Below are 25969 nucleotides of genomic sequence, written 5' to 3' on the forward strand. Positions count from 1 at the left end.
TTGTTTCCAACTGAGCCAACTTCTCCCTTCCTGGACTGTGCTGGAATTCAAACATCTGGCAGTCTTAAAATCCTACCCCGGCACTTGATCACCTCTGTCGCTCTTTCAACGAACATTTTATTCAGAGTCTGTGACCTAGGCTTTGTATCAGACAGATCCCCTGCCTTTAAGAAACACCCAACACTGGTATCTCTTACAAAATAACTTCAAATCTCTTTCTACATTTGCATCACCTCTTAGAGAGAAAAAAGGGCGAACCCAGCTTGCACGGTACCAACGACCAAGAGGAAAAAGGCCCTCGCCAAGTGCGCAGCAGCAGGGTTTCTGGGGTTTGGACGCGAGCAGAGCACCTCCGTGTGCAAGCACTCTGAGAAGAGTGGCTTGAGGATCCCGGTGCATCCGGAGCTCAGATCCCCGGCTCTGATCCCTTTGCTCCGCCCTTTTTCTTTGCTTCAATGCTGCCCACAGTCAGCTCCACTCGTTTCTCAGGACCTTCAGATTTCTCGACTGCCCTTTCTCACGCTAACTTTGCCTCTACCGTGTACATTCCGGTGCCGACAGCATGGATGCAGGTGAACAGGCAACGAAACCGTTTGACTGAAAACGTGTACACACGTAACTATAAAACGGAAGACGGTAATTGCAAAGTATGTATCTGATAAAGGGCTGGAATGTAGGAGAAAGAAACCCTGCACTCCTGCCTAGTAACCGACCTCGTGCCTGCCTTTCTCTATCCCCTTCCCCACACACCCACCAGATCTACACATCCCTCAACCCTCACTTCGGAGTTTCTATTTGTGATTAACACAACAGGACAAAGTGCCACAAATCAGATGTTACCTCCACCCTAAAGGCCCACGAACCATCTCCAAAGAAGCAGCCAGAGACTCTTACCCACCTAACAAATGGTTCAAATGGGTTTGTTTGTTTCTTTGTTTAATGGACATAAGGGTTCTTTCTGTCTGCATGAATGCCATCGGACCAGAAGAAACGCATCCCATCCCATTATTGATGGTTGTGAGATGCCATGTGGTTGCTGGGAATTGAACTCAGAACGTCTAGAAGAGCAGCCAGTGCTCTTAACTGCTGAGCCATCTCTTGAGGCCAAATGGCTCAAATAGGAAGAGATGATAATACCAAATAATGGTGAGAACTGCAAGGCCACCCTGAACATTAGTGAGCATCACTCATTGTTGGCAGGATTCACTTTAAAGACAAATCTGTTTTCTGCAAAGGTAAAAGTGGGCTTACCACAGTCACGGCAGTCACGTGCCTGTTTAACTTAAGTCACATTATGCCCACAAACATATGTACGGCAGCTTTATTCATGGTTGCCCCAAGCCTGAAGCAACCAAAGCATCTCTTGGGGTTTTATTAGACCGGGAATATAACTGAATAAGTCAGTAACCCTGTAACGTCTATAATTTATCAAATTCTTTGGGGGGGGGGTGTTTTGAGACAAGGTTTGTCTGTGTAGCCTTGGCTGTCCTGGACTCACTTTGTAGACCAGGCTAGCCTCGAACTCACAGCGATCCACCTGCCTCTGGCTCCCGAGTGCTGGAATTAAAGGCATGCACCACCACGCCTGGCTTATCAAATTCTTAACATATTAGTTGAAAGTAAATAACGAGAAAAAAAAGTCAGGGTAATAAGTATTTAGCATTATCCATTCAGTACTGCTTAGGGAAAGGCACCAATGAACACAAATATTCCAAAATTAGAGAAACAGAGGATGAGATCTCATGGGGACAGCTCATCACAAGTGGCTTTTCCTGTCTTTTCATTTTAAACTCCCAAACTGAACAATTCTCTTTTTCCAAATTTTCTTTTCATCAGACAACTTTTACATTCAAAATATGATTTTCTCTGAATATTAACAACTTGGATAAGGCGCTTTTAGCTAGCTGTAGTCGATTTACTTAGTGAATCATAGTTTGAATTCACAAATCAATGCTGGACTGGCTATGGAGACAATGCTAGGATCTCAGCAGTTCTAGAAAATATGGTGTGTGCTCGACTCCATCTCGCTGGAGTTGAGAAGCATCCCTGAGAGCAGGACATTGGGGAACAGAGCCTGCGGGCTAAAGTGGTGACTGAGGAAGGCAGCAAACGTTGCTGTACCACCTAGGGTGCCCAAAGGGGGGCAGCAAGGAAGACATCTAAGCATCGCTGTACCACCTAGGGTGCTTAAAGGGGAGCAGCAGACTTAGAAGAAAGACCAGAGGAGGATGCAGAAAGTGAGAGGGTGCAACAAACTCCTGAGAAAACTAAATTAAGGTCATTTTCATTGTAGGAAGTTTAACTGGGCTTCAAAAGTATGCACTGTACCCTTCTTCCAAAAGAGAGAGCTGAAGCCATGAGAATCCTTCTGCTCCAGTGACTGATGTACAAGAAGTAGGCTTGGTGCTGCTTGAAGACTTGGTTTGGGCCAAAATACACAGCAGCTTCAGCTTCTGAAATTGATCATTCTGAGTTAGGGCTTTGGGTAGTGGACCCTAGCTGGGAGAAGGGGGTGGGGCAGGGGCGGGGAGAAGTGCTCCAGATCAGGAGGCTGCAGGCTACCAGCCTTCTGCCTTTCATTGTCAGGTAGTGGTCTTCCTGTATTTAGCATCCAGGGAAAGCTAAGGTGTACAAAGAGTGCCCAAGTGAGATCTTACTTTATGCCACATCCCAGTACCCAGAAATAAAAGGCCTATTCCTTTTTTAAATTTTGCATGTGTATGCATATATGATGGGTTCACATGCATGTGCTCATGTGTATGTAGATATACATGTGTGCGTGTTCATGTGGGAGCCAGAGGTTAACACTAGATATCTTCCTTGGTTGCTTTCCATTTTATTGACTAGGGAAGGGTCTCTCACTGTGCCCAGTTTGCTGATTGAGCTATCTTGAGGCCAGCTGGCCCCAAGCATCCAGTCTCTGTCTGTCCGGCTCTGGGACTGCCACCCAGCCTTATGTGTGTGTGCCAGGGATCTGGACTCTGTGGGCCATGTTCTCTGCCCCCAGAAAGGGCTTTTCCTTATGTTGGTCCTCAGTACCCAAGAAGACATCCAGAGGCTTCTCAGAGCTCTAAGGGATCCGGCCAGCCTCTGGGGTATCATGTACCAAGAGACAACGGAGTTAACAACCAGGACGAGAGCTCTGAGAGATGGAGTGTCAGACGCCTAGAAAACCCTGCTGCCTGGAAGTCAGGTAGAGAAGGTGAGGCACTCTAAGTTACCTGGCGTCTGTGTTCTGCCTGGTGTTGTGAGTTGGGAAATGGACACGGGCAGAGCTTTGAGCAACAGCCTCCAAATGGGGGACAACTCCATAACACTGGAGCAAGAGAAAGGGGGGGGGGTAGCTGAAGTAGGGGAGAGCCGAGCTATATAACTCTGGAGGGAGGGGAGCAGCCCTGCGGAAAAACAGCAAATAGCAAACGCAGTCTGAGGCCGTGGCAAGTTAGGAGTGCCTTATCAGAGGACCAACCGAGTTCCTGGGACTAGAGTCAGAATTATAGACAAACTGCAATAGCTAGGTGGGTTGATATAAACCAACAAGGAGACAGGGGCCTCTCTGGGGAGTCATTACCTGACCAAAAGGCTGTTTTCTTCCCCCACTACAATGTGAGTTTTGTGAGGAGAGATGCTGGGCACACACACAAAACCATTCTCTACACCAAGACTCACGACTGTTCTAAGAGCTGCGGGGTGAGCCTTGGAGATGGTGGCGCCTAGTGACATGTCTGTCTGCCTACTCCATCTTGCATGGAACAAGCAGGCAGGATCGCCCCGTGTGCTTGGTGTGGTCTGAGACAATGGCAGTCAGCTAGCACGGCATGATGAGTTTCAGCCGGAAACAGGCTGGAAATGCACATTCTCGGGTCTTGCCTGGGATTGCTAACTCGGAGATTTGGGGGTGGGCTACTCAACGTATCCTAACAAGCCTTCTAGGTGATTCTGATCCAAGCTGAAGTTCAGAAACCACTGTTATAGGCTGTGGAGGTCCAAGAACACCATCATGTGAAGAATGAGCCTGCATGTCTATGGAGTAAACACACCAACTAGAATAACTTTAGAAAGGACAGTTCAAGGAAGAGGCCATAGAGCCCGGCGTGGTGGCGCACACCTTTAATCCCAGCACTCGGGAGGCAGAGGCAGGCGGATCGCTGTGAGTTCGAGGCCAGCCTGGACTACAAAGCGAGTCCAGGATGGCCAAGGCTACACAGAGAGACCCTGTCTCGAAAAAAAAAAAAAAAAAAAAAGGAAGAGGCCATAGGACCCCTATGCTAGGCTGAAAACACTATTTTCAGTGTTTAACTGGGGCAGAGATAAACAAATTCACCACCTGAGGTATAAAACCTTAAATTTGGACCAATTTCTCTCTTTTTTTTTTTCCTTAAGAAAATACATTTTGGGGGCTATAGGACAGAGAATGCAATCACTGTATAAGCCACTCCTGGGAGTCTTTCACATGACATCATTAGCATTCGTCAACACTGCTGTACTTCCCTGTCTCGGAAAAAAACAAAAAACAAAAAACAAAACAAAACACTGCTGTACTTGTGTAAGTGCATGGCCAAGAAATACACTTTTCCCAGGGTGACTGACAGGTGATGTGCTTTGAGGATATCCTGAGGAGAGGAATTAAAGAGGGTATGGAATGGGGATATGTCCTAAGAAATGCATTTTTGGAGAATTTGGTAATTTTATGAACATCGTAAGATATAATTCCATAAACCTAAATGGTATAACCTATTATATACCTCACCTATCACTTCTAGACTTCAAAACTGTAAAGCACATGACTGCTGAATATTTCAGGGTGTGTAACACAATGGTAAATTGTTGTGGAAGTTTTGGTGTCTTTAAAAACACAGTTATGTTCTGTAAACATGTTTTTGTTTTAGTGCCAGGTGTGGGATATGGAGCTGATTCAGATTGTCCACAGCAGCAGACTATTTGCCTTGTGCAGGCTCTGAGAGGGGCTCTTTACCAGTTAGGGAAAACAAGAGCTGAGAGAGAGAGAGAGAGAGAGAGAGAGAGAGAGAGAGAGGAAGAGGAAGAAGAAGGAGGAGGAGGAGACAATGAGGAGAGGAGGGGGGAGAGAGGGAGGGAGGGAGGGAGGGAGGAGGAGGAGACAGCGAGGAGAGGGGGGGGAGCTGTGAGAACGTTTGGATGGTCGGAGGAGGAAGAGGGGGGCTGCTGTTGCGTTTGCTGCTGCTGGCTGACTACCCTGACAACGGAGATTGGTAATGCCTCAAGGAACCGGATGGCCCTAAACAGCAGGAAGTAGCCCAAGAGAACTTACACCCCTTCTCCCCACTGACCTTCTTTCTCTCCTACCTGGTGTTGGGGTGTTGGAAGGGGTTGGGGTGGAGAGGAGAAAGAGATATAAGAAAACAAAATAAGCCAGGCGTGGTGGCACATGCCATTAATCCCAGCACTCAGGAGGCAGAGGCAAGAGGATCGTTGTGAGTTCGAGGCCAGCCTGGTCTACAAAGCGAGTCTAGATAGCCAGGGCTACACAGAGACACCCTCTCTGAGGGGTGGGGAGACGGTGGGGGTGAGAAGGAAAAAAGGGGGAAAAAAGTAGATTTAAAAAACATGCCTAGCGTAAATACTTATAGATCCAAACATATTGAAACAGAAAATGTTAGGTGATGGAATTATTTGATTATAATAGTGACAGTCATTGCATGTGGTATGCCATTAGTCCAACTAATGTAATGCATGATTGTGTTAATGTAAAGGATCATCTCTAATGAACCATGGATACCAATGAAGGAAGCATCCACATGACTAGTATTACCTTTGCATAGTTTCCTGAAAGAACATGTAACGGTATTTGCCCCACCCTAATCAAAACAATGTTGAAAGAGTTAGCTGTGTTGTCGTTATTGTTTGTTGTTTGAGACAGGATTCCTCTGTGTCTCCCTGGCCGGACTCACTTTGTAGACTAGGCTGCCCTCAAACTCACAGCGATCGGCCTGCTTTAGCCTCCGGAGTACTGGGATTAAAGGCATGCACCACCACGCCCGGCTTCTGAAAGAGCTAGCTTTTTGTCAACTTAACCCAACCTTGACTCGTGGCTGGGGTGGGTGGCACATGGCTTTAATTCCAGCATTTGGGAGGCGGAGGCAAGGAGATTTCTGAGTTTGAGGTCTGCCTGGTCTACAGAGTGAGCTCCAGAACAGCCATAGCTACACATAGAAACCCTGTCTCAAAAAACAACAAAGCAAAAAAGAAATCCTTCACAAACTATAGTCATCTGAGAAGAGAGTGTCACATTTAAGAAAATATTCTTATAAGATAGGCCTGAAGGCAAGCCTGTGTGTGTGTGTGTGTGTGTGTGTGTGTGTGTGTGTGTGTGTGTGTGTGTGTTGCATGTAGGTGTGTGTGGGAGGTGGTGAGTGTGGGTCTTAATTAGTGATTGTGTCTCTGCAGTGCCCTCTGTGGATTGTAGTTTCATCTTCAAGGTCACAGGATGGAGATTTTAACACTGCATGGCGAGAGGTGATGAAAAAGACAAGGATCAATTCCCAGCAACCACATGGTGGCTCACAACCATCTATAATGTGATCTGATGTGCATTGTATACATAATAAATAAATAAATCTTTAAAAAAAGAAAAAAAAGAAAAAGACAAGGAACACAGCACACAGGGAATCCACGAGTGTTCTCAGTGGCATCTGCCTCGCTGTCAAAGGCGAGGGTCATGGGAAATAGACCACAATGCTAAGAAAACTGTGTGAGACTTTTTTGTTTTGTTTTGTTTTGGTTTTTTTGAGACAAGGTTTCTCTGTGTAGGCTGTCCTGGACCCGCTTTGTAGACCAGGCTGGCCTCGAACTCACATCGATTCACCTGCCTCTGCCTCCCGAGTGCTGGGATTATAGGTGTGCGCCACCATGCCCGGCTTGTGTGAGACTTTAAAGACACAGGACACTTTCCTAATCTGATAGAACCTAGATACTCTTGATTTAGGCAAGGGCAAGAGTGGACGCCGGGAAAGCAACCAGACATATATAAGGAGTCTTGGCTAGACTGCAGGCCACAAACATCCCAACGGATGTGTATGATGAAGATACACAAAGGCTGGGCACATTGATGCACACCTTTAATCCCAGCACTCGGGAGGCAGAGGCAGGTGGGTCTCTATGACTTCAAGGCCAACCTGATCTACATAGTGATTTCTAAGACAACCAGGGCTATGGAGAGAGACCCTGTCCCAAACAAAACAAAACAAAAAAGACATCACAATGTATTTGAATTAGATACAAGGTGTCATCCAGTGCATCACACAGTACTAAGTTATCCAGAAGGGAATTGAGATACAGCAAGAATTAAGCTATAAGAAAAATACTATGTAGTCTTCTACTGTGAAAAACATTGGTTATTTAGAGAAGCACCGTCTTAAGAATAAAGACTAAACACTAGCGATCTGGGATCAGCTTTTTATACTAAGACATAGAACATGCACGCTCATGCTCCTTGGAGTTTCTCTTCCGGTAAGAATTCTCACATGGGTAAGAGAGAACTGTGGGAGTCCTCCCACACAGGAAGGAGCGCCAGTGCCAGCACACCTTGGGAAAGAACCGCATCAACTTTTAAACATTTAAAGGGAAAGCTCTCCTAGTGTGACTGCTCTTAACAATCACAAAGCTGGAGCAAACAACTGAGAAGTAACCGAGATTCCTATCCGTCTCAGCAAGTCTGACATTTGGGGGTACACGACGACTCTTTGTTGTGAGGACTCCTGTGCACTGTGGGATATTTAGCAGCACCCTGGGTGTTTTGGAATATTAACTGCCATCACTTACAAAAGCTGGGGAGCAGGGCTTAGGGGTAGGAAGAGAGACCTATGTGATCCACTTCCCTGAGATGCCTCAGTGCAGAACCAAGTCTCTTATGTTGGTAATTGAGTTTCTGTATTTCTCTCTCTCTCTCTCTCTCTCTCTCTCTCTCTCTCTCTCTCTCTCTCTCTCTCTCTCTCTCTCTCTCTCTCTCTCTCTCTCTCTCTCTCTCTCACACACACACACACACACACACACACAACACCTCATCGCTGCACAGGACAAGGCTGTTTATACTGATGGGCAAAGAGCGAGAGAAAACAGCAGGTGTGGCTGGCTTCTCTATCCAGCATGAAGCAAACATACACTCCGTTTTTCCGGAGACTAGATGCAGCTTTGGATGTAGCCGAACTTAGGTCACAAAGCAGAGCACTCTGGGAGGAGGGTCTGGCTATTTTCTCTTTTTAGAAAAGCAGAGGCAGCAGTAAGAGAGTCGGCCAGGGTTTGCCAGGGACCAAAAGGCCTGAGGCCGACTCCCACCCATTCAGTATTTGCAGCCAACATCCTGCTGGGCCACTCATTAGGTATGCAAGGCATCCGGCTTAGTCCTGAGAAGACAGCGATCTGATCCTAAGATAACCACAGAGATATCCTGCTTTGTCTCACCTGAAAGACCCCTCCCCTTGCTAATGTTCCCGGGGCTCAACCCAGAAGATTTTGTACTTTTCCACTACTCTCCTTGCGTACCCCCGCCCTCACTAAAGCAGGTTTTAAAAAGCCTGCCCTTACCTTTAATAAACGAGCTCTTGACAAGCAATTGTTCGCTTGAGCTACTGTCTCTCTCCCGCCCATGTCTTTATGTACAGGTTGCGACCCCCCTCGATCCCCCAATAACTGACCAGCTGGACTGGTTGGTGGACTAATTATCGTTACATGGATTAATTTCAAGGGTTCATGCACACTTGTGTGTTCCTATCTCTGGGTTCATACACATTATTTGATGGCATCACTGTCATTGATATCCTGTATGCAAAGAGCAGAGCAAAGGCGGCGGGCACCTAAGGCAGGGCCCTACTGTTGCCTCCCTTCCTAATGCTGAGACCTTTAATGCAATGCGTCAGGTTGTGGTGACCGCCCCCCACCCCGCAACCACAAAATTATTTTTGTTGCTACATCATAACTGGAATTTTGCTACTGTTATGAATTGCAATGTAATATCTGATATGAGACCCCTGTAAAAGGTTCCTTTAACTTCCCCCATCCCCAAGGCTGCTACCCACAGGTTAAAAACCACTGCTCTAAACCATCTTCTACCTAAGAGACTAAAAGATCATTTTAAGAAGCAAATCTCAGGGTTGGGGATGTAGCTCAATGGTAGCCTAGTATGCTCGAGGTTCTGGGGTTACTATCACTCACAAAACAGAACAAAACCCAAATGAATTTGTGATTAAATGTTTCTGGTTTTGGGTTTTTTTGTTTTTTGGATTTTTTTCGAAACAGGGCTTCTCGGTGTAGCCTTGGCTGTCCTAGACTCACTTTCTAGACCAGGCTGGCCTTGAACTCACAGAGATCCACCTGTCTCTGCCTCCCGAGTGCTGGGTTTTGGTTTTAATATGATCCTGTCACTGTTGGCTTCCCATAGTGAGAAGGTACTTACTTTGCATCCTCCCCAGCACTCAGGCCTCACTGGACCACACTACCTTTCCAATGAGCCAATCTCCTCCCAGATTCAGGGCCAACTGTAGAGGAATGTTAATTCAGAACATGGCTGCTCTGGCAAGAGATCACATCCAAAGACCTTCTAGGTCTGTGCGATCTGGCTGGAATACAAACAAGCTCTTAATCCAGGAGACAGAGGCAAATAGAGCTGAGTTTGAGGCCAGCCTGTTCTACAAAGCGAGTCCATGACAGCCAAGGCTACACAGAGAAACCCTGTCTGGAAAAACCAAAACCAAAACCAAACCAAGCAAACAAACAAAAAACCCATCATCCTTTTAGCCCCAAACAAAGGTAAAGCTAGTTTGTAGAAGGAAGCACCCATGTTTGAAAGTGATGTCTAACTGGGTGGCAGAAAAGGTGATGAATCAGTGAAGATTTGACAGAATAGGGTACGCCCAACTTTCCTGAGAAGAGAGAGGAAAGGGAAGCTACTTAAGAGGCAGGCTTTCAGAGAGGAGGCAGTTTTACCAGGACAGTAATAGAGAGATGGGTTGTAGAGAGAGAACTCAGGTGAAAACTGAATGAGCCAGAAAATGAGAAGGAGCCAGATTAGAGCAGACTGCTGAGTTAGTTTGAGGCAGAAAGAGAAACCAGATTAAATAAGTCAGCTGGGAGAAGAGTTAGAGCCAGAACAGCTGAGTTGAAGCAGCCAGCCCAGAGCTCAGAAAGAACAATTAAGGATGAGCTTAATAAGCCCTAAGTCTCAGGCTGAATACATTCTAGGCCTAGGTTAGATTGTACGGAAGGCTAGAAGCTTCCAGGACTAGGCCTAGGTTAGCAGAAGGAGGCAGTCAGCCTCCCACACAACAATTGAGCAAGGAGAAATAAAAGGTACTTTTACAGCCAAGTTACTTTTTATAGCCAACTGTCCTTTCTGGAAAATGCTTCCGTCTGCTCCGCCTGGCTAAGGCAGTCCTCCCCCTGGCCTCCCTGAGTCAGTCCCTGTTTCCCACGCTGAGTTTGTGTACCGCTGTCCTTCCCTGCACTCACACTATTCCAACTCTACGCCCACACCTGATGACTGTCTTCCTTTCCACAAGACTATAGACCTCAATCAAGAAGGTGTATGTTTTGTTTACCTTTATTTTCAGTGCTAAATAATGTGTCTGACATAGTATGTGCCCAACAACCTTTCTTGGTATGAAGAGAATATAGATAGATAGATAGATAGATAGATAGATAGATAGATAGATAGAATAAAATGGAAGGGAAAATGGCAGCAATCAAGAAGACCCCAGTAAGGCTGCAAGATGCTTGATTTCCTGTCTCTTGGAGGAGGAAAGCAGGAAGGTTAGGAGAGGCTTTTACTTGAGGCCTCGATGTTCACACACAGAAGCAGGATGTCATAATTTTGTCCATGGGATAATGGAGAGCGCAAACTACAGAAACGGGCCCAAAGCAGTGACCAGGGCACAGGGCACCCGAGGTGGCTGTGAGGTACAGAGCAAATGAGAACGGGACAAGTGGGAACGACAGGGGCGGCTGGGAAACAGCCTGCGCACACGCAGTGGGAGAATAGGTGCTGGCCGCCCAGCTGCTCACTGTGCACGGGCAAAGCAAGTCAGATTAAAGGACACCCACAAATAGGTACCCCAAGTATTTGAATGAGTTAATATTCTTGAATATAACCATTTTTTAAAAAAAAAATCATGGGTTTGGTTATACTAGGTATACTGAGAAAACAGCCTTAGGTTTGAGGTCCCGTGGGATAACGGGGCCCCGCCGCCCTGCCACACCTACACAGAGAGCCTAAGCACTTGCCTGGCACCACACATCTCTATGTCTCTATGAGATCTTTAGAAATTCAACGTTTGAACCAGCACCACCAATCTCTCAGCTTATACACAGTCTCATATATTGCCTCTCCTTGAATGTCGCCTCCCGAGGAATCGGGAAGCCATCTAGTTCCCTTTCTTATCTCTTTCTGAATCTAATACAATGAGCTCAGATAGCGCATTCTCAAAAGGTATGGAAAACTATTGTTACCTATTGCATAGATACTGGAACACTTAATTCAATTGTTAACTTCTATTTAAATTTTTGTTTTCCTTTTATGTGTATGGGTGTTTTGCCTTCATGTATGTGTGCATTGGCCATGAAGGCCAGAAGAGGGGGTCAGATCTCCAGGGGGCTATAGTTACAGGCTGTAGTGAGCTACTACGTGGATGCTAGAAATCAAACCAGCCAGTGTTCTTAACTTTGTGAGGAAAACTTTTTAGCCCTCAATTCCTTATGAAAATACATGGAAGTTGAGCTAAGTAACTTCTCAGACACTTCTGTCTTCGCTATATTTATTTATTTAGTTAGTTTTTCAAGTCCGGGTTTCTCTGTGTAGCCTTGGCTGGCCCAGACTCACTTTGTAGACCAGGCTGGCCTCGAACTCATAGCGATCTGCCTGCCTCTGCCTCCCGAGTGCTGGGATTAAAGGCGTGTGCCACCACTGCCCAGTGACACTTCTGAATTGTAACTCTCAGTATAACAATAACGCATATGTCTGTCTGTCTGTCTATCTACAAATTTACACATACATATATACCTATATGGAGGAGTCAGTCTTGATTAGCACAAATGTCATGATGAAATGTCTTATTTTGTATTCTACCTTAAAAATATCTCTTGATTGGCACGTCAGTTGGGTTAGGTATGCATGCGGGCAGTTAGTGAGACAAAGCTCTGGATCTGTCTGTGAGGGAACTTATTGAGTGTGTTACTAAGAAGAGAGACCTCGTCCTGTGTGCTGCTGGCACCATAGGATAGACTCACTTTGTAGACTGGGCTGGCCTCGAACTCACAGAGATCCGCCTGCCTCTCGGGTGCTGGGATTAAAGGCATGCGCTACCATGCCTAGCTCGGAATAATCTTTCTTTCCTTAAGTTATTTGCTAAGAGCATTTTGTCACAGCAATGAAAGAACACAGCATGTTTTATAACTTATCATTTCTAACATGTCACTGGCACACAGGGGAAAACGAAAGAAGTATTTTCAGTGACCTGCCTCCAATATAGACACATTTGAGAAGGGACATATAGATGTGTTTCTAAAATTTAATATGAAGTATCGGTGAGTTGAACCTTTATTAAAAGAAACAAAAGAAACGTGCTATCAAATTTCTCTCAGGGTAAGTTTTGCAGTCTTTGGAATCATTTTGTAAGATAATAATAACAACTCCTTAACTTAGCCCACTAGTGAGGCGGCCCATTTTCATCTATCAAGTTGACTAACAAGAAGGAAGGCAGATTGAATAGCTTAGAGCCGCGAGGGACGCACATGACGTAGCATCGTTAAAGCCTGGAAACAGTGTGAGGAGGATATCGCCCCAAGTTTCCTGTGTTGAAAACATGGTGTTCAGTGTTAGGAACAGGCGAAACCTTGGGAATGGGACTTGGTGGGGTGTAATTAGGTTACTGGAGGTACAGACCGGGGAAGGAATTAATGAGGTTCCTGTGGACCCCAGTTACTCCTTAGGAAAGAAGGCTGTTATAGACGAGGCAAGCGGGGCCCTCCCCACTCTCTGGCTGGCTGTTTCACTGTGTGATCTCTCCTTCTTGTTTAAGTTCTTGCTATGAGGTGGCTCAACTCAGGGACTCCTCAGCAGAGGCCCAACCAAAGGAGCTGCCCACACTTGGGCTCCTAGCTCTCTAAATTGTGAATAAAATCTCTTTGTTTTATACATTGCTCAGCATTGGGTATTTTGTTACAGCTGAAGAAAAAAAAACCTAATAGAAATATTGAGTGGATGAAATTAAGTATTGTTTGTACAAAGAACTATTCTTCTTTCTACAGTTTTTTTCTCTTCCCCTCTGTCTCTCCACACACATTGTCCCTTGTGTCTTAAATTGAATCTCTGGCCAACTGTGACTCATACAGTTAGGGATAAACTTTGTGCTTTCCAACCCTTCCTCTCATGCCCATCTCCGTTTACCCACATGCCTCACCAGTATCAAGAATAGGAATATGTCCCACGGTGTTCGGGTCATCCACAGCCCCTAGTTTTTTCAAGGAATCTGCCTTTGCTTGATGCGTCTGGATGATCATGGCGGAAGTTGAAGCTTCCTCGGCTGAGAAGCAATAGCTGTAAGTCACCCTCAGGGTGGGGATCAGGATGGGGTGCTCTAACACTTATTTTCCCTAAGAGGCTTAGCTCTTCATAGCTTCCTTTTCATAAATACAGTAGAGAAGATTAAGAGAAACGATGATTGTTCTCAATAACTAGTGTACTACCTCTGAAGGGTCCTGTTCCCTTGACAGTATCAGAGGCAAAGCAGAATCCATTACTCGTGATTAGTTGGCTTCGGGTGTTGGCTTACATGTTTGGGGGTGCCTACTTGCACTGGCAACAAGGGCTCCCACAAGTGAGGCCAGCTAGATTAGAATAACCTATGAATTAAATAGAAATCAACACCCAAGCCTGGCATTTAATCCCAGCACTCCGGAGGCAGAGGCAGGCGGATCGCTGTGAGTTCGAGGCCAGCCTGGTCTACAAAGTGGGTCCAGGACAGTCAAGGCTACACAGAGAAACCCTGTCTCAAGAGAAAGAAAAAGAAAGAAAGAAAGAAAGAAAGAAAGAAAGAAGAAACCAACACCCATCCCGTGTTCCACACATCTTGTTCTCACTCAGCTCTCAAGTCTTCCTTATTTGTTTGGGACAAGAAAAAGATATAGCACCATGACCAATAGTTTTCAAAGTAAGAATAGAAGTAGACAGGCCAGTTAAGCCCATCAGTCTACAATTATACCAGAAGCTCTCAACCTGTATAGCTTTAAAAACAAAACAAAACAAAACAAAACAAAAAAAAACCCAACGCATCCTTTGTCACTATAACGGCCAGTGGTACCTGTGCTCTGAGCAGTCCTGACTACATGGCGAGACTGAATCACGCACATGAAAAATTCCAGATGAAATTCCTCCTTACGCATGGCTATTTCCTAGGAATAAACAGAGTTTAATCCAGATAAATCGATCTGTGGAATAATTAACGTGTCAAAGGTTGGCCGGGGTCTAGGTATACTTAACAACGGTGGATTTTAGGACTTGGCCATATAAAAATACCAGCTCCCCCCCCCCAAAAAGTGATGTAAACAATCTACTTTTATATTTACAGTAAGTCAGGGTCTCCTGAACAAACAAGTTCACTTCCTTATGCTGAGGGTATGAGAAAGACTGGAAGCTTCTGGAGGCTTTCCTTACTTCAAGACTGAATCCAGACAAGGAGTCAACTGGGTCTAGAATACCCGTGGTGAAGCACCTTTCCAAAGCTTCAAAGTAGGGTCTGGGCCAGATGCCTACTCAATTTAAGAAGCTTAGTAAGTAAATTCAATCAACAAATTTCCCCTCACCATTCTCTCTTAAAAAGTCTGCCATGCATTACATGTTTAAGACCTCTGGTGAACCCTATTAGAGATCACTATTTTAAATTCCTCCAGTTATGTATGGTTCTGCATGTTATTAAAACTCTAAGCTAAGTTGTTCCCGAAGTTTCTCTTCCCGCTCTCTGGTCTCTCTCTCTCTCCTAGCCCCACTTCCTGTGATCGGTCAAGCGTGACGAGATGCACACTTATTTCCAGAAGATACAGTTTGAAACCAACTCCTCATTTGTCAGAGAAGGCACAGGTTTCCAAACATCTATTGCCACGGCGAAATGCTGCCATGGAAACCTGAGCGGAAGCCAAAAAAAAAAAAAAAAAAAATATCAACCAACGGAACCAGAAGACAGCGGGCTAAGGGAGCCGAGGGACAGAGAAAACCAAAGGACGGCGGGCGCACTAACAAGTACTCCAAGTGTGTGAGAGAGAAAAGGCCCAGTCTGACAGGGTGACAGGCAGGGTAAGACTGAGTCAAACGCTCCTCCGCCTTCTCGGGCCGCGCCACCTCGCGCAGGCGTTCCACGCGTCGGTAACTCCGCTCTTTGACCTATTGCCCCACCCCCTTCCCTCCGCGGCTCCCGCCAAGTGGTCTTCCGGTACTGTAAAGACGGTTCCGGTTCCCGGAGGTTCCCGGGCTTTCCGGTCCGCTCCCGGCCGGAAACCCCTTTGCCTAGCAGCCGGTTCCGGTTCGGTGAGTGGCGGCGGGAAACTGGGGGAGGGGTGAGGATGGAGGGAGACTGGGCCGGGAGGCTGTGTCGGACCGGGCCCGCTGGCCTCCGCTGGGCCGAGCGGAAGGGAGGACCGCGGCGGGGACAGTGCTTTGGCTCCCGCCCCGCCCCCTGGGACCACCTCCACTCCCCCCTGCCGTCCGGTAGCGGCTGTCTGGCCCGCGGCTGGTAGTTGGGCTTCCCGGGGCCGCCTCTTCTGGCCTCTGTCTCCCGACCCCGCGGAGAGGCCCTCTCCCCGCGGTCACGGCAGGCCCCTTCTCGGCGCCCAGCACTACTTTTCCGAAGAGAAAAAGGCCGGTTGGGATTCTGGGAGTTTCCCGCCAGAGCCGGGTCCTCGGAAGGGAGAGCTGTTTGCATCACGGAAGTTGAGCTTTCGACCCCACCTGCCTCACCTCTCTTCTTCCCCCGAGACCTGGAGTGATCCTTCTCGACTTCTGTGTCTCCCGTACACAATTCTCCAACTCTTTTACCCTGTGGTATTTCCCTGAGATGTGATATTGCTAGTGCCACCACCAGAGAGGATCACCTGGACCCTTCTGCACAGGTTATGAAAACCCCCTTTACTGCCACAGTTTTCTTACCTGGCTCATCGCCTCTCGGTAATTGCCTCGAACCTCTCCTTCGTGTACCCTAACGTGATCTTTCTGGCTATGTGCTGAGTTTCCCTTGTCCTGAGCTTGGTGATTTCTGTTTTTATCAGTACCTCTACAGTTTCTCTGTTATCTTGTTGGCAATAACTTGCCCCTTTATCACGTTTAAGTCACACTCGTTAAAATTATTTAGTTTATGTGGCATACTTAATTGTATCTGGAGTGGTGGTGATTCTTGGGAAAAAAATTGTATATGGTCCTTTTATAGTCTATTAACTATTTGACTTAGGGGTTTTCGTTGTAATCGGAAATTCTGGATGAAGTGGGACATGTGTAGGTGTTCTTCAGGACTCCTGCTGACATGTGGATTACTGCCTTTGAGTTTACAGTGACACCTTAATAACGTGACTTCAACCTTCCACTTAGAGTGCCTGTTGCCCAGTCCCTTTTAAAGAGCTTCATTCATTTTGCCTGATTTCAGTTACTGATCAGTACTGATGAATATATCCTGCCTGTCATGCATCTGATGAATTAAGTCAAGGGAGGGAGTGGATGAGTATACAGACAGGTTCTGCCACTTGTGGCTAAGGTGATGTCATTTTTTTCTTCCACTGACCTCTCTTTCTCCTACCAGTTGTACTAGTTTTGCTGTGTCTGTATCTGTGAATAGATCTGGCTTCCTCTCCTAGCCTAAAAACTTTTTTCTTTATTTTATTATTATTATTATTATTATTATTATTATTATTATTATTATTATTATTATTAATGAGACAGGGTTTCTCTGTATAGCCTTGGCTGTCCTGGACTCACTTTGTAGATCAAACTGGCCTTAAACTCAGAGAGATCTTGCCCCTGCCTCCCCAATGTTGGGATTAAGGCATGTGCTATCACATCCTGTGAAATATTTTCTTATCTTTCTTTCTTTTTTTTTTTTAAGATTTATTTATTTATTGTGTATACAGTGTTCTTCCTGCACTCCAGAAGAGGGTACCAGATCTCATTACAAATGGTTGGGAGCCACCATGTGGTTGCTGGGAATTGAACTCAGGACCTCTGGAAGAGCAGCCAGTGCTCTTAACCGCTGAACCATCTCTCCAGCCCTAAAGATTTTCTTAAAAGAAAAAACTATTGAGGCTGGAGAGATGGCTCAGACGTTAAGAGCACTGGCTGCTCTTCCAGAGGTCCTGAGTTAATTCCCAGCAACCACATGGTGGCTCCCAACCATCTACAATGTGGCCTGCAGGTGTACATACAGATAGAGCACTCACATATACATAAAATAAATAAATAAATAAATAAATAAATAAATAAATCTTTAAAAAAAAAAAAAGAAAAGAAAAAACTGTCATCCTTGCTAGAATTTGATGACGACATATAAGGCTCCTTATTAAGACTTCATGTATAATCTTGATTTTGTTGTTGTTGTTTGTTTTTTTAAATCTCTTCTTTCAGTATTGTTGCTAAGGAAAGTTCTAGAAGCATACAAATACCTTTGTATTAAGGTATAAATATGGAGCTCTAATCATCTAAATGGATGAGCCAGGATAGATTACCCAAAGCTAATTGGAGATTATTTTCCCATTGCTCAGGTGAATCTTTGATGAGGATATCTGAGGGTGTAAGGCTGTGCTGTACTTGGGAAGTGCACTTGTGAGGGACTCTGGGGTCCTTCACTTTACCTCATCTGTGGGATTTTATGCAAATCATTTAACTTTTTGAATTATTGAATTTCTAGTTTTCCCCTTCCAGATCTCTAAAATGAAAAAGAAATTAACTGGGATTATTCTACTGGATACTAGATTTTTGTTTTTATTTATTTATTTTTGAGAGAGAGAGGAGAGGAGAGGGAGAATGAATCTTGCTTTATAATCCAGAGTGTCCTTAAACTTGGAATCTTTCTATATCCCACGATGTAGATACTAGACTTCTTAAGTTGGTCTTTCTTTTCCTTTCTTTCTTTCTTTTCTTTTCTTTTCTTTTTTTTGAGACAGGGTTTTTCTGTGTAACCTTGGCTGTCCTGGACTCACTTTATACGCCAGGCTGGCTTCGAACTCACAGTGATCCACCTGCCTCTGCCTCCCGAGTGCTGGGATTAAATGCGTGGGCCACCACGCCCGGCCCAGTATTTTTTCTTTTTAAAAGGCAGGTGGCATGGGCTAGTCATATTAGAAAGTGACTTTGGTTGGTAGGATATTTTCCCCACCTTAATCTGAACCCTGAAGAATTATACTCAAGGGCAGGAGGAATAGCCCAGTGGCTAAGAGCTGTGGCTTCTCTTCCAGGGGACCCAGGTTTCACTCCACCCCCCCACGGCTCCTCACAGCCATCCATAGCGCCGGTTGCAGGCGATCTGAAGCCCTCTTCTGCCTCTACAGACACAGGCACACATTTGGGAAAAAAACTCATACACATACAATAAAACAAAGAAAGAATCGTCTAGAGAAATTTTAGGTAGTATTTTTTTTGCTGAGTTGAGCCTAAATCTAAGGCTTTAGCCCTGTGGGGTCCTTCGTGCCAACCCTGAGCACTCTGATCACTCAGGCAGCCCTCGCTGCACTGCTGGTTCTCTATGTAAAGTTCAGCACTTGCTTCAGAGACATACACGGGAAGCCTTGGGGACTTCTATATAGATAAAGGAGCTTTGGCTTACACAGGCTTGAGGTGTTTTTTTTTTTGTTTTTTTTTTTTTTGCTTAATTGTATATTTTGTTTTTTCCATACAGGGTTTCTCTGTATGTAGTTTTGGCTGTCCTGGAACTCACTCTATAGACCAGGCTGGCTTTGAACTCACAGAGAGCCGCCTGCTTCTGCCTCCCAGAGTACTGGGATTAAAGGTGTGCGCCACCACATCTGGCAGGCCTGAGATATTTACACAACAGAAAGCAGGAGACCCTTCGGTAACAACGACCACACTCACGACTGCAGCCAGGTCTCTAGGTGCAGAACTCAGCATTTGAACACACAGTGCATAGAACCATCCCCCAACAGAGCAACTCACTGAGGAGCTGAGAGAAGCCAGTTTGAACCAGTCAGCTTGGAGAGGAGTTTTGAGCCAGAACAGCTGAGTTTAACCAGCCAGCCAAAGTTAGAACTAGAAAGGGTGAGCTTATTCAGAAGTCAGTCTCTGGGCTGAAAACATTCTAGGCCTCGGTTAGCAGACGGAGGCTGGAAGCTGAAGCCTTCAAGGCCTGGGCTTGCAGAAGATTAGATTGTATGGAGGCTGGAAGCTTCCAGGCCCTGGCCTGGGGATATTTAGATAGAAGTGCTCTGGGCTCAGCCCAAGCCATGTATTAGTGAGCTCGGTTCGACTCTCAGTTCATCCCCTCTTCTGAGGAAATAAAAGTAACATTTACAACATTTGTGTCATTTTGTTTGTCCACTGAGTAAGATTTATGGGAGAGAAATCTTAGGATCACAAAGTCTGTAACTTGCTTAGAAAAATGATGTAGTGCATTGTAATGGAGTGGTGTTGGGAAGACTCTTGGCTGTGATCTCATCGCAGTCTCCTGAGGGGTGGCTCACTCAGTTCCCTGACTCTTGCCTTGATGGCCTGTGATTCTCTGGCTTGGCTGTAGGTGCTGCTCAGCGCAATGTAGTGTGCAGCAGTGTTTGGAAGTATCTCAGACCAATTTTATTTTACTTTTTTTTTTTTTAGTTTTTCCCAGCAAATCAATAGCCTTTACCATTTTTCTCCATGAAGGACGTAGATGTCACTTCTGTACAAGTTCCTGTTGTATGATATTTGGACCAGATGCTTCACTGTGTGGTGTTTATATTTTGTGTCTTCTTTTACAGGATTTTGTATCTTTGCTAAAGTCAGTGATGTGAGAAGGACCTGGCATGGGTAAGGCTGGCGACTGAGACTGCCTCTCTGTGTGTGTCCTGCCCCTTAGCGGCTGGTTAGCTGGAGAGAGAGGGTGCGCTGCTGTCCCACTGCCCGCTCTGTGTGTGTCTTTGTGCATAGTGATAACATTACAGAAGCCTCGTCCTAACTAAAAGCTGCTGTATTCTCAGCCTTATTTTTCTTTGGTTAATACATTATTTACAAAATCATTTAAGATCATATTTGTATTCATTTTATGGGGAAAAAAACAATACACCCTAGCAGTATTTGGTATGCTTACTATGTGTCTTTTCTAAGTACTTAATATGTATTTATTCATTTCATTGTTTCAGCCATCGTAAAGGATACCTAGTAGTATGTACAAAATATACGTGGTTGTACCAGCAAGGAGAGTGGGACACAGGGTTAAAATGTGCTTGGAGTTGTGTGGTCTGTCCAGCAGTGTTCAAGTCCCTGTTCTCTAGTGCTGGGTCACACTGCCTCCTGTAGGATAAAACATTTCAGTAAGGTAAATATTTTATTTCATGTGGCTAGTGATGAAGAAGCTTTGCAATTGGGACATTTCCCACTGTTTCATATCTGTAAAGGAACTCAGGGTAGAGACTGGAACAGCAGCCAACTTAGGGATAGCTTGGAGTGGCTGGACCAGGAAGGCTGTGCACATCAGTTTACGCAGCCTTTTCTTTGCTTAGGTTTGTCGCTACCACCACCGCGCTCTCCCTTCCTTAGTCTTCTCTCCTCTCTTCCCTCTTTGTTTCTATTTTCTCAGCTGTTACCAGTGTAAGTCGCACTGTCTTGGCTCTTTTATGGTAAAAAATGTTTCTAAAGTAAGAGTCTGCCATGGTACTGTAGTCACTGAGATGACACTAAGAGAGATGCAGATAAATTCTACTTTTATAGAAAAAAGAGCCAGGTGGATTAAGTTTTTTCTTTTTAACAATGGCTGGTATTTGGGGGAGGTTGCATGCATGTCTTTGTGCAGGTATTGCCCATGGGAATATATGTACAGGCCTGAAGAGGATTCTGAAGATCCTGTCTGCCTTACTCCTGCATCACTGAATTGGAGGCTTACTGTTTTTGCTAGGTTAGCTGGCTGAGCAGCAAGCTCCCAGGATCTGTCTGTTTCTGCCCCACAGGGCTGGGGTTACAGGCAAACACAGCTGTGTCCAGCTTGTTACATGGGTGCTGGGGATTCAGATTGAGGGTCTCATACTTGTACAGCAAGCACTCCTACCCTCTGAGCCATTCCCCAGCTCCTGGTTAAGCTTTAAAGCACCTTTTTGAGTTAGAACAGGAAAAAAACCAGTGTGAATGGTGTTTTTGCAAGTGACATACACTCCCTCCTCCCCTTCTTTAAGTGATAGGGCTTGTCATGTTGCCCATGCTGATCCCCAGCTCATGGGTCAACGCATCAGAATTCTGCCTCTTCTAGAGCATGCCTTTTTATCCAACACCAAATATATACATAAAATACTTAATGACATTGAAAGTTTTCTTTGGGGGACATTTCATTATTTTAAAAACTATAAATCAGGCTCCCCCCCCCTTTTTTCTTTTTTTAATTCTTGTGTAGGTTTTGGCCTGTTTGTTAGATGATCTCAATCAGTTCTAAATGGACCAGTGTCTTCACATGCTATGAAAGAGGAGTTTGTTTATCTGTATATTCTTCTTTGAGAACACTTTTTTAGGTGAGAAGATAGTCTCACAGGAAAATGCCATTGAGGACTGTGTGACTTGATCTCATTTGCATTCTTTCCTAGATGACACTGCTGACGGGGTGAAGATGGACGCTGGAGAAGTGACCTTAGTGAACCACAGCTCCACCTTCAAAACCCACATCATGCCACAGTCTGGTTTTCCAGAGGACCAGCTTTCACTTTCTGACCAGCAGGTTGGAATGATTCTTTTCCTTTAATTAATTATTTTGTTCATTATAAATATTCATCTGATATAGTTTCATTGCCACACTAACAACTCGAAGCAGATGAACTTTTTACAATCAGTAATTTTAGTGTTGGCAAGGCACAGTGGTACACACCTGTATTCCCAGCCCTCTGGAGGCAGAGGCAGGCAGATCTCTGTGAGTTCGAGGCCAGCCTGATGTATAAAGTGAGTCCAGGCAGCCAAGGCTACACAGAGAAACTCTGTCTCCAAAAAAAAAAAAAAAAAAAAAAAAAAAAAACCCAACAAGCCAAAATAATAATAATAATTTTAATCTTAGTGTTGGATTTCTGCTTGATTTAAGAAAGATAAAACATGATATTTGAATTAAGAATAATTTTGTTTTTGAAACAGGGTTTCTCTCTGTAGTCCTGACTGTCCTAGAGCTCGCTCTTTAGATTAGGCCTAGCCTCGAACTGAGAGATGTGCTTGCCTCTTGGTATTAAATGTATGTGCTCACCACTGCCTGGGAAGAGTAATCTTTTTAGAAAGCTCTTCGTTGTTCCTCTGACTACTAAACTGTCGACACATAGATCTTTGTTCTTTTACACTAGGTCTTAAAATTGCTAGGCTTGGGGGAGAGAGATGAATGCACAGCCACCCAGAGCTTTGTCTGTGACCTAACTCAGAGTTTGAAGGTCTGGCCCAGAGTGCAACATGTTCATTGCCTGTGAGCCTGGCAGAGACACAGGTCCTGAGCATCCGCCCCTGAAACTGCTTTAAAAGCACTCCTAACTGACTTACATGCTATTAGAGTAACAGGAATGCTGCTGAAAAAGCAGTCTTGGGCAGAGAGATGGCTCAGCACATAAAGGTACTTCTGCCAAGCCTGATGACCCTGAGACCCACATAGTGAAAGGAAAGTACTGACTCCTTCCAGCTGTCCTCTGACCTCCTTGCGTATGCCATGGGATATGCAATAAGTAAATGTAATTTTAAATATTAAAACAAAGTAGTCTGGCCCCGTAGGAAAGCCTAGTAATGTGAAAGAGCTAACTTGTTGCTCTTTGAGTCTGCTTAGCTGCAGCCGGTTGGACCCTCATCTCCCACCGCCCTATTGCTTACATTGCGCTAACCCTGCAGCAGCAGCACCCCTGATGAGAGTGACTCTCCAGAGTCTTCAAAGGAAGCAAAACCAAGTTGATTTTCTCAGCTTCTAATGTGTTACAACTTATTTTCTGATAGACTATAGTAAATGCAAGTATACCATCCAATGAGCATTCCTTAAGTTGCAGAGCAGATAATTATCTTCCATCTTTCCCTTTAAGTCTGAATAATTTCATTAAATTGTCTTTATCTTTTTGTTTTTTTGTTTTTTGTTTTTTGGTTTTTCGAGACAGGGTTTCTCTATGTAGCCGTGGCTGTCCTGGACTCGCTTTGTAGACCAGGCTGGCCTCGAACTCACAGCTATCCACCTGCCTCTGCCTCCCAAGTGCTGGGATTAAAGGCGTGCGCCACCACGCCCGGCTCTAAATTGTCTTTATCTTTTTAGTATGCAGCTTGTTTACAATAAGATACATGCATATTAAAAAATTTATCAGATGTTTTTCATTTCTTTTCTTTTTTTTTTTTTTTCCTTTTTCTTTTTGAGATAGGGTTTCTCTGTGTTGCCTTAGCTGTCCTGGACTCACTTTATAGACCAGGCTGGCCTCGAACTCACAGAGATATGCCTATGTTGCTGGATAGTTGATCCCATTGTGATTCCTGACATTGTGAGCTGTAAAAACCTGTCTTTTGCTTAGTGCGGGTGAGCCCTAACACAGACCTTTAATCCAAGAGCTTTCTGTACAGAGTATTTAGTAAAGTTAACCCTAGGTAAAGAGACAGGACAAGAAACCAGCTGATAGGGATTAAAGACCAGGAGAGACTTTGAGTTGAAAGGTATTTAAGGCATCGTATAATAGTAAAAGGGCCTCTTTGGCCATTAGCTCTGGAGCTCCTCAGCTCCTTGGCCTTTGGCTTTGTGGGCTTGTTGAGCTTTGAGCTAGCAAACCTTTGCCTTTTCCTCCTGGGCTGTCAGCTGAACCATTTGGGCCTTTGCATTGGGACGTGAGCTGAGCAGGCAGGTCAGCTGGGTGCTTTCTCTGCCTTTCTGAGCTGCAGGTTTTCACCCCAGCATCTGGCTCCTTTATTGGTAAAGCAGAACATTGGGATTTTCACTTAAAACAACATGCCTGCCTCTGCCTCTTGTCCGAGCGCTGGCATTAAAGGCGTGCTCCACCAAGCCCGGCTAGTGATATTTTTCTTAATGTAAACTTACTTCTATTCTCTTTAATTGTCAAAAATATGATTTAAGAGAACAATCTTCTGTTTTCAGATCTTGCCTTTCAGGCAGGGGACTTTGGACAGACCTTTCACATGTTCTACAAGAAGTGCAGCTTATAATCCAGATTATCATCCAGGTATGCTTCATTACGTGTATTCAAGATGCTGCATGCCCTTCACATTCCTTCATAGCGAATATTTTGTGTTTACCATCTCTAGAAGTGAAAACATTATCAGGTATTGGGACATGTCTCTCAAAGCCCTGGGTTCTTGCCCAGCGCTGTCAAAAAAAAAAAAAAAAAGGCGAAAGCATTGTCAAAAGCAACATGGCACTTCCCACTAACACAGCATTTGAGTAGGGTATTTATGGCTATGTATTTGGTTGCTATAGTAGTTTGGATTTAATGTCAATCAAATACTGACTTCTAAGTGGGAAAGTCTTTTTGGAATCTGTTCTCCTCCTTGTCTACTATTCCATTATAGAAAATGATGTAGCTTTGTTTTGTTTTGTTTTTGCTGTGTGCATGTAATACAAAGAGTATTTGTTTTGTATTGATTGAAACCACATAGCTAACCTATTTCTGTTCTTGAAACAGTTAAGCCTGAACATTTATTTCTGCCCAGGTTTGTTCCTCCTTTAGGGCAGGAAGGTTAACTGCATGTTCCTGTCTAGCACCTGCCACAGCCATATGCTTGTGTATTCAAGAGCTTTGTTTGTTGTTCAACCTGTGACCCATGGTAGAAGTTAGCATTCTCTAAGTGACTCCTACCCTGGCCAGCTGGCTGCAGTGTCTGACCCTTCCTAAGGTTTAGACTTCTGACAGTTTCTGCCTCTGAGTTGGAAAACTAAGAATTTTGTCCATTAGTCTCTTAGTACTGTGACTCAGGAAAATACAGTAGTCTTCCCAGGTCTTTTTTACTCTGCATTACTTAAAATCTTATTTTACCACAAATATGGGAACAGTAGGAATCCCGTGGAGCCTGCCTACATAGTTTTGGGTTTTGTTTTTTTTTTGTGTGGTGGTGGTGGTTTTTTTTTTTTTTTTTGGTAAGGATAAGATTATGATAAATCTGAAATAAATATGCACATAATAATTACTATTATTTGGCTTCCTCAGGATTCTTTGTCAGCAAGATGAGATCTCCTCCCCTAAAAAGACGTTAGTATGATGTTCTTTTAGACTTATATTTAAGTGTGCATTATTTAGGTGGGTGGTGCTATTCCCTGGACACTACATGTCCCCGCAGGTTGAACAGTGGCCTCCACATATTATGTGTCAGTAATTTTAGTGGTGAAAAGCAATTGAGAAAGTATCTGTTTTTTTCAATATTGAAACAGCCTTTTGGTGAACAAAGAAATTTGGTGTGGTAGTTTATTATAATTCCTACAGAAAAGACAGAGGATTAAGTAGTTAGGGAAATCAGGTCATTAATGCTTCCATTTGACTCATGCTGTGATTGTTTGTTATTTCATATGCCAGTTTATCATCGGAGAGAACCATTCCACTGGGTTTCAGATAATTCCTTCATAATTAACAGTTGTGTAGAAAATTAGACTTAAACCCCTTTGGCTAAAAACCAAATATTACTTAACTCCATTCACTTTGGCCTCTTCTGATTTTTATCTCTGTATATATTCATGATACACATTATGTGATTTGACACATAAAATCTTTATAACTCAAAGTTTGTATTTTTTGTTTCATTTTGTTTATTTTATGTCAGTACACAAATTCCTCCCCATAT

General features: G+C 44.6%; 2 protein-coding genes across 3 annotated transcripts in view; one reads left to right on the forward strand and one right to left on the reverse strand.

The window, feature by feature from the left end:
* The window catches only part of PFKM (phosphofructokinase, muscle), a 41914-nt gene extending 26548 nt beyond the window's left edge, over nt 1–15366 (reverse strand). Inside the window, exons 1-3 of one of the 2 annotated variants that reach the window (XM_084748638.1) lie at nt 15261–15366; nt 14328–14418; nt 13428–13550 (exon numbers count right to left, since the gene is read on the reverse strand). In XM_084748638.1, the coding sequence (XP_084604764.1) occupies nt 13428–13550; nt 14328–14409 (205 nt within the window). In that variant the 5' untranslated portion in view covers nt 14410–14418; nt 15261–15366. Of the gene's footprint in view, nt 1–13427; nt 13551–14327; nt 14419–14680; nt 15087–15260 lie in introns of those variants that run through there. The other variant, XM_084748637.1, reaches the window with a different exon arrangement.
* A 187-nt stretch (nt 15367–15553) lies between these two features.
* Nucleotides 15554–25969, forward strand: part of SENP1 (SUMO specific peptidase 1) — a 46496-nt gene continuing 36080 nt past the window's right edge. Inside the window, 5 exon segments of the mRNA XM_084748641.1 lie at nt 15554–16183; nt 19969–20006; nt 20008–20017; nt 21778–21908; nt 24276–24360. Coding sequence (XP_084604767.1) covers nt 16132–16183; nt 19969–20006; nt 20008–20017; nt 21778–21908; nt 24276–24360 — 316 coding nt within the window. The 5' untranslated portion in view covers nt 15554–16131.

This window comes from Acomys minous (assembly GCF_964271855.1).
Source record: "Acomys minous genome assembly, chromosome: 12".
Classification (NCBI taxonomy): domain Eukaryota; kingdom Metazoa; phylum Chordata; class Mammalia; order Rodentia; family Muridae; genus Acomys; species Acomys minous.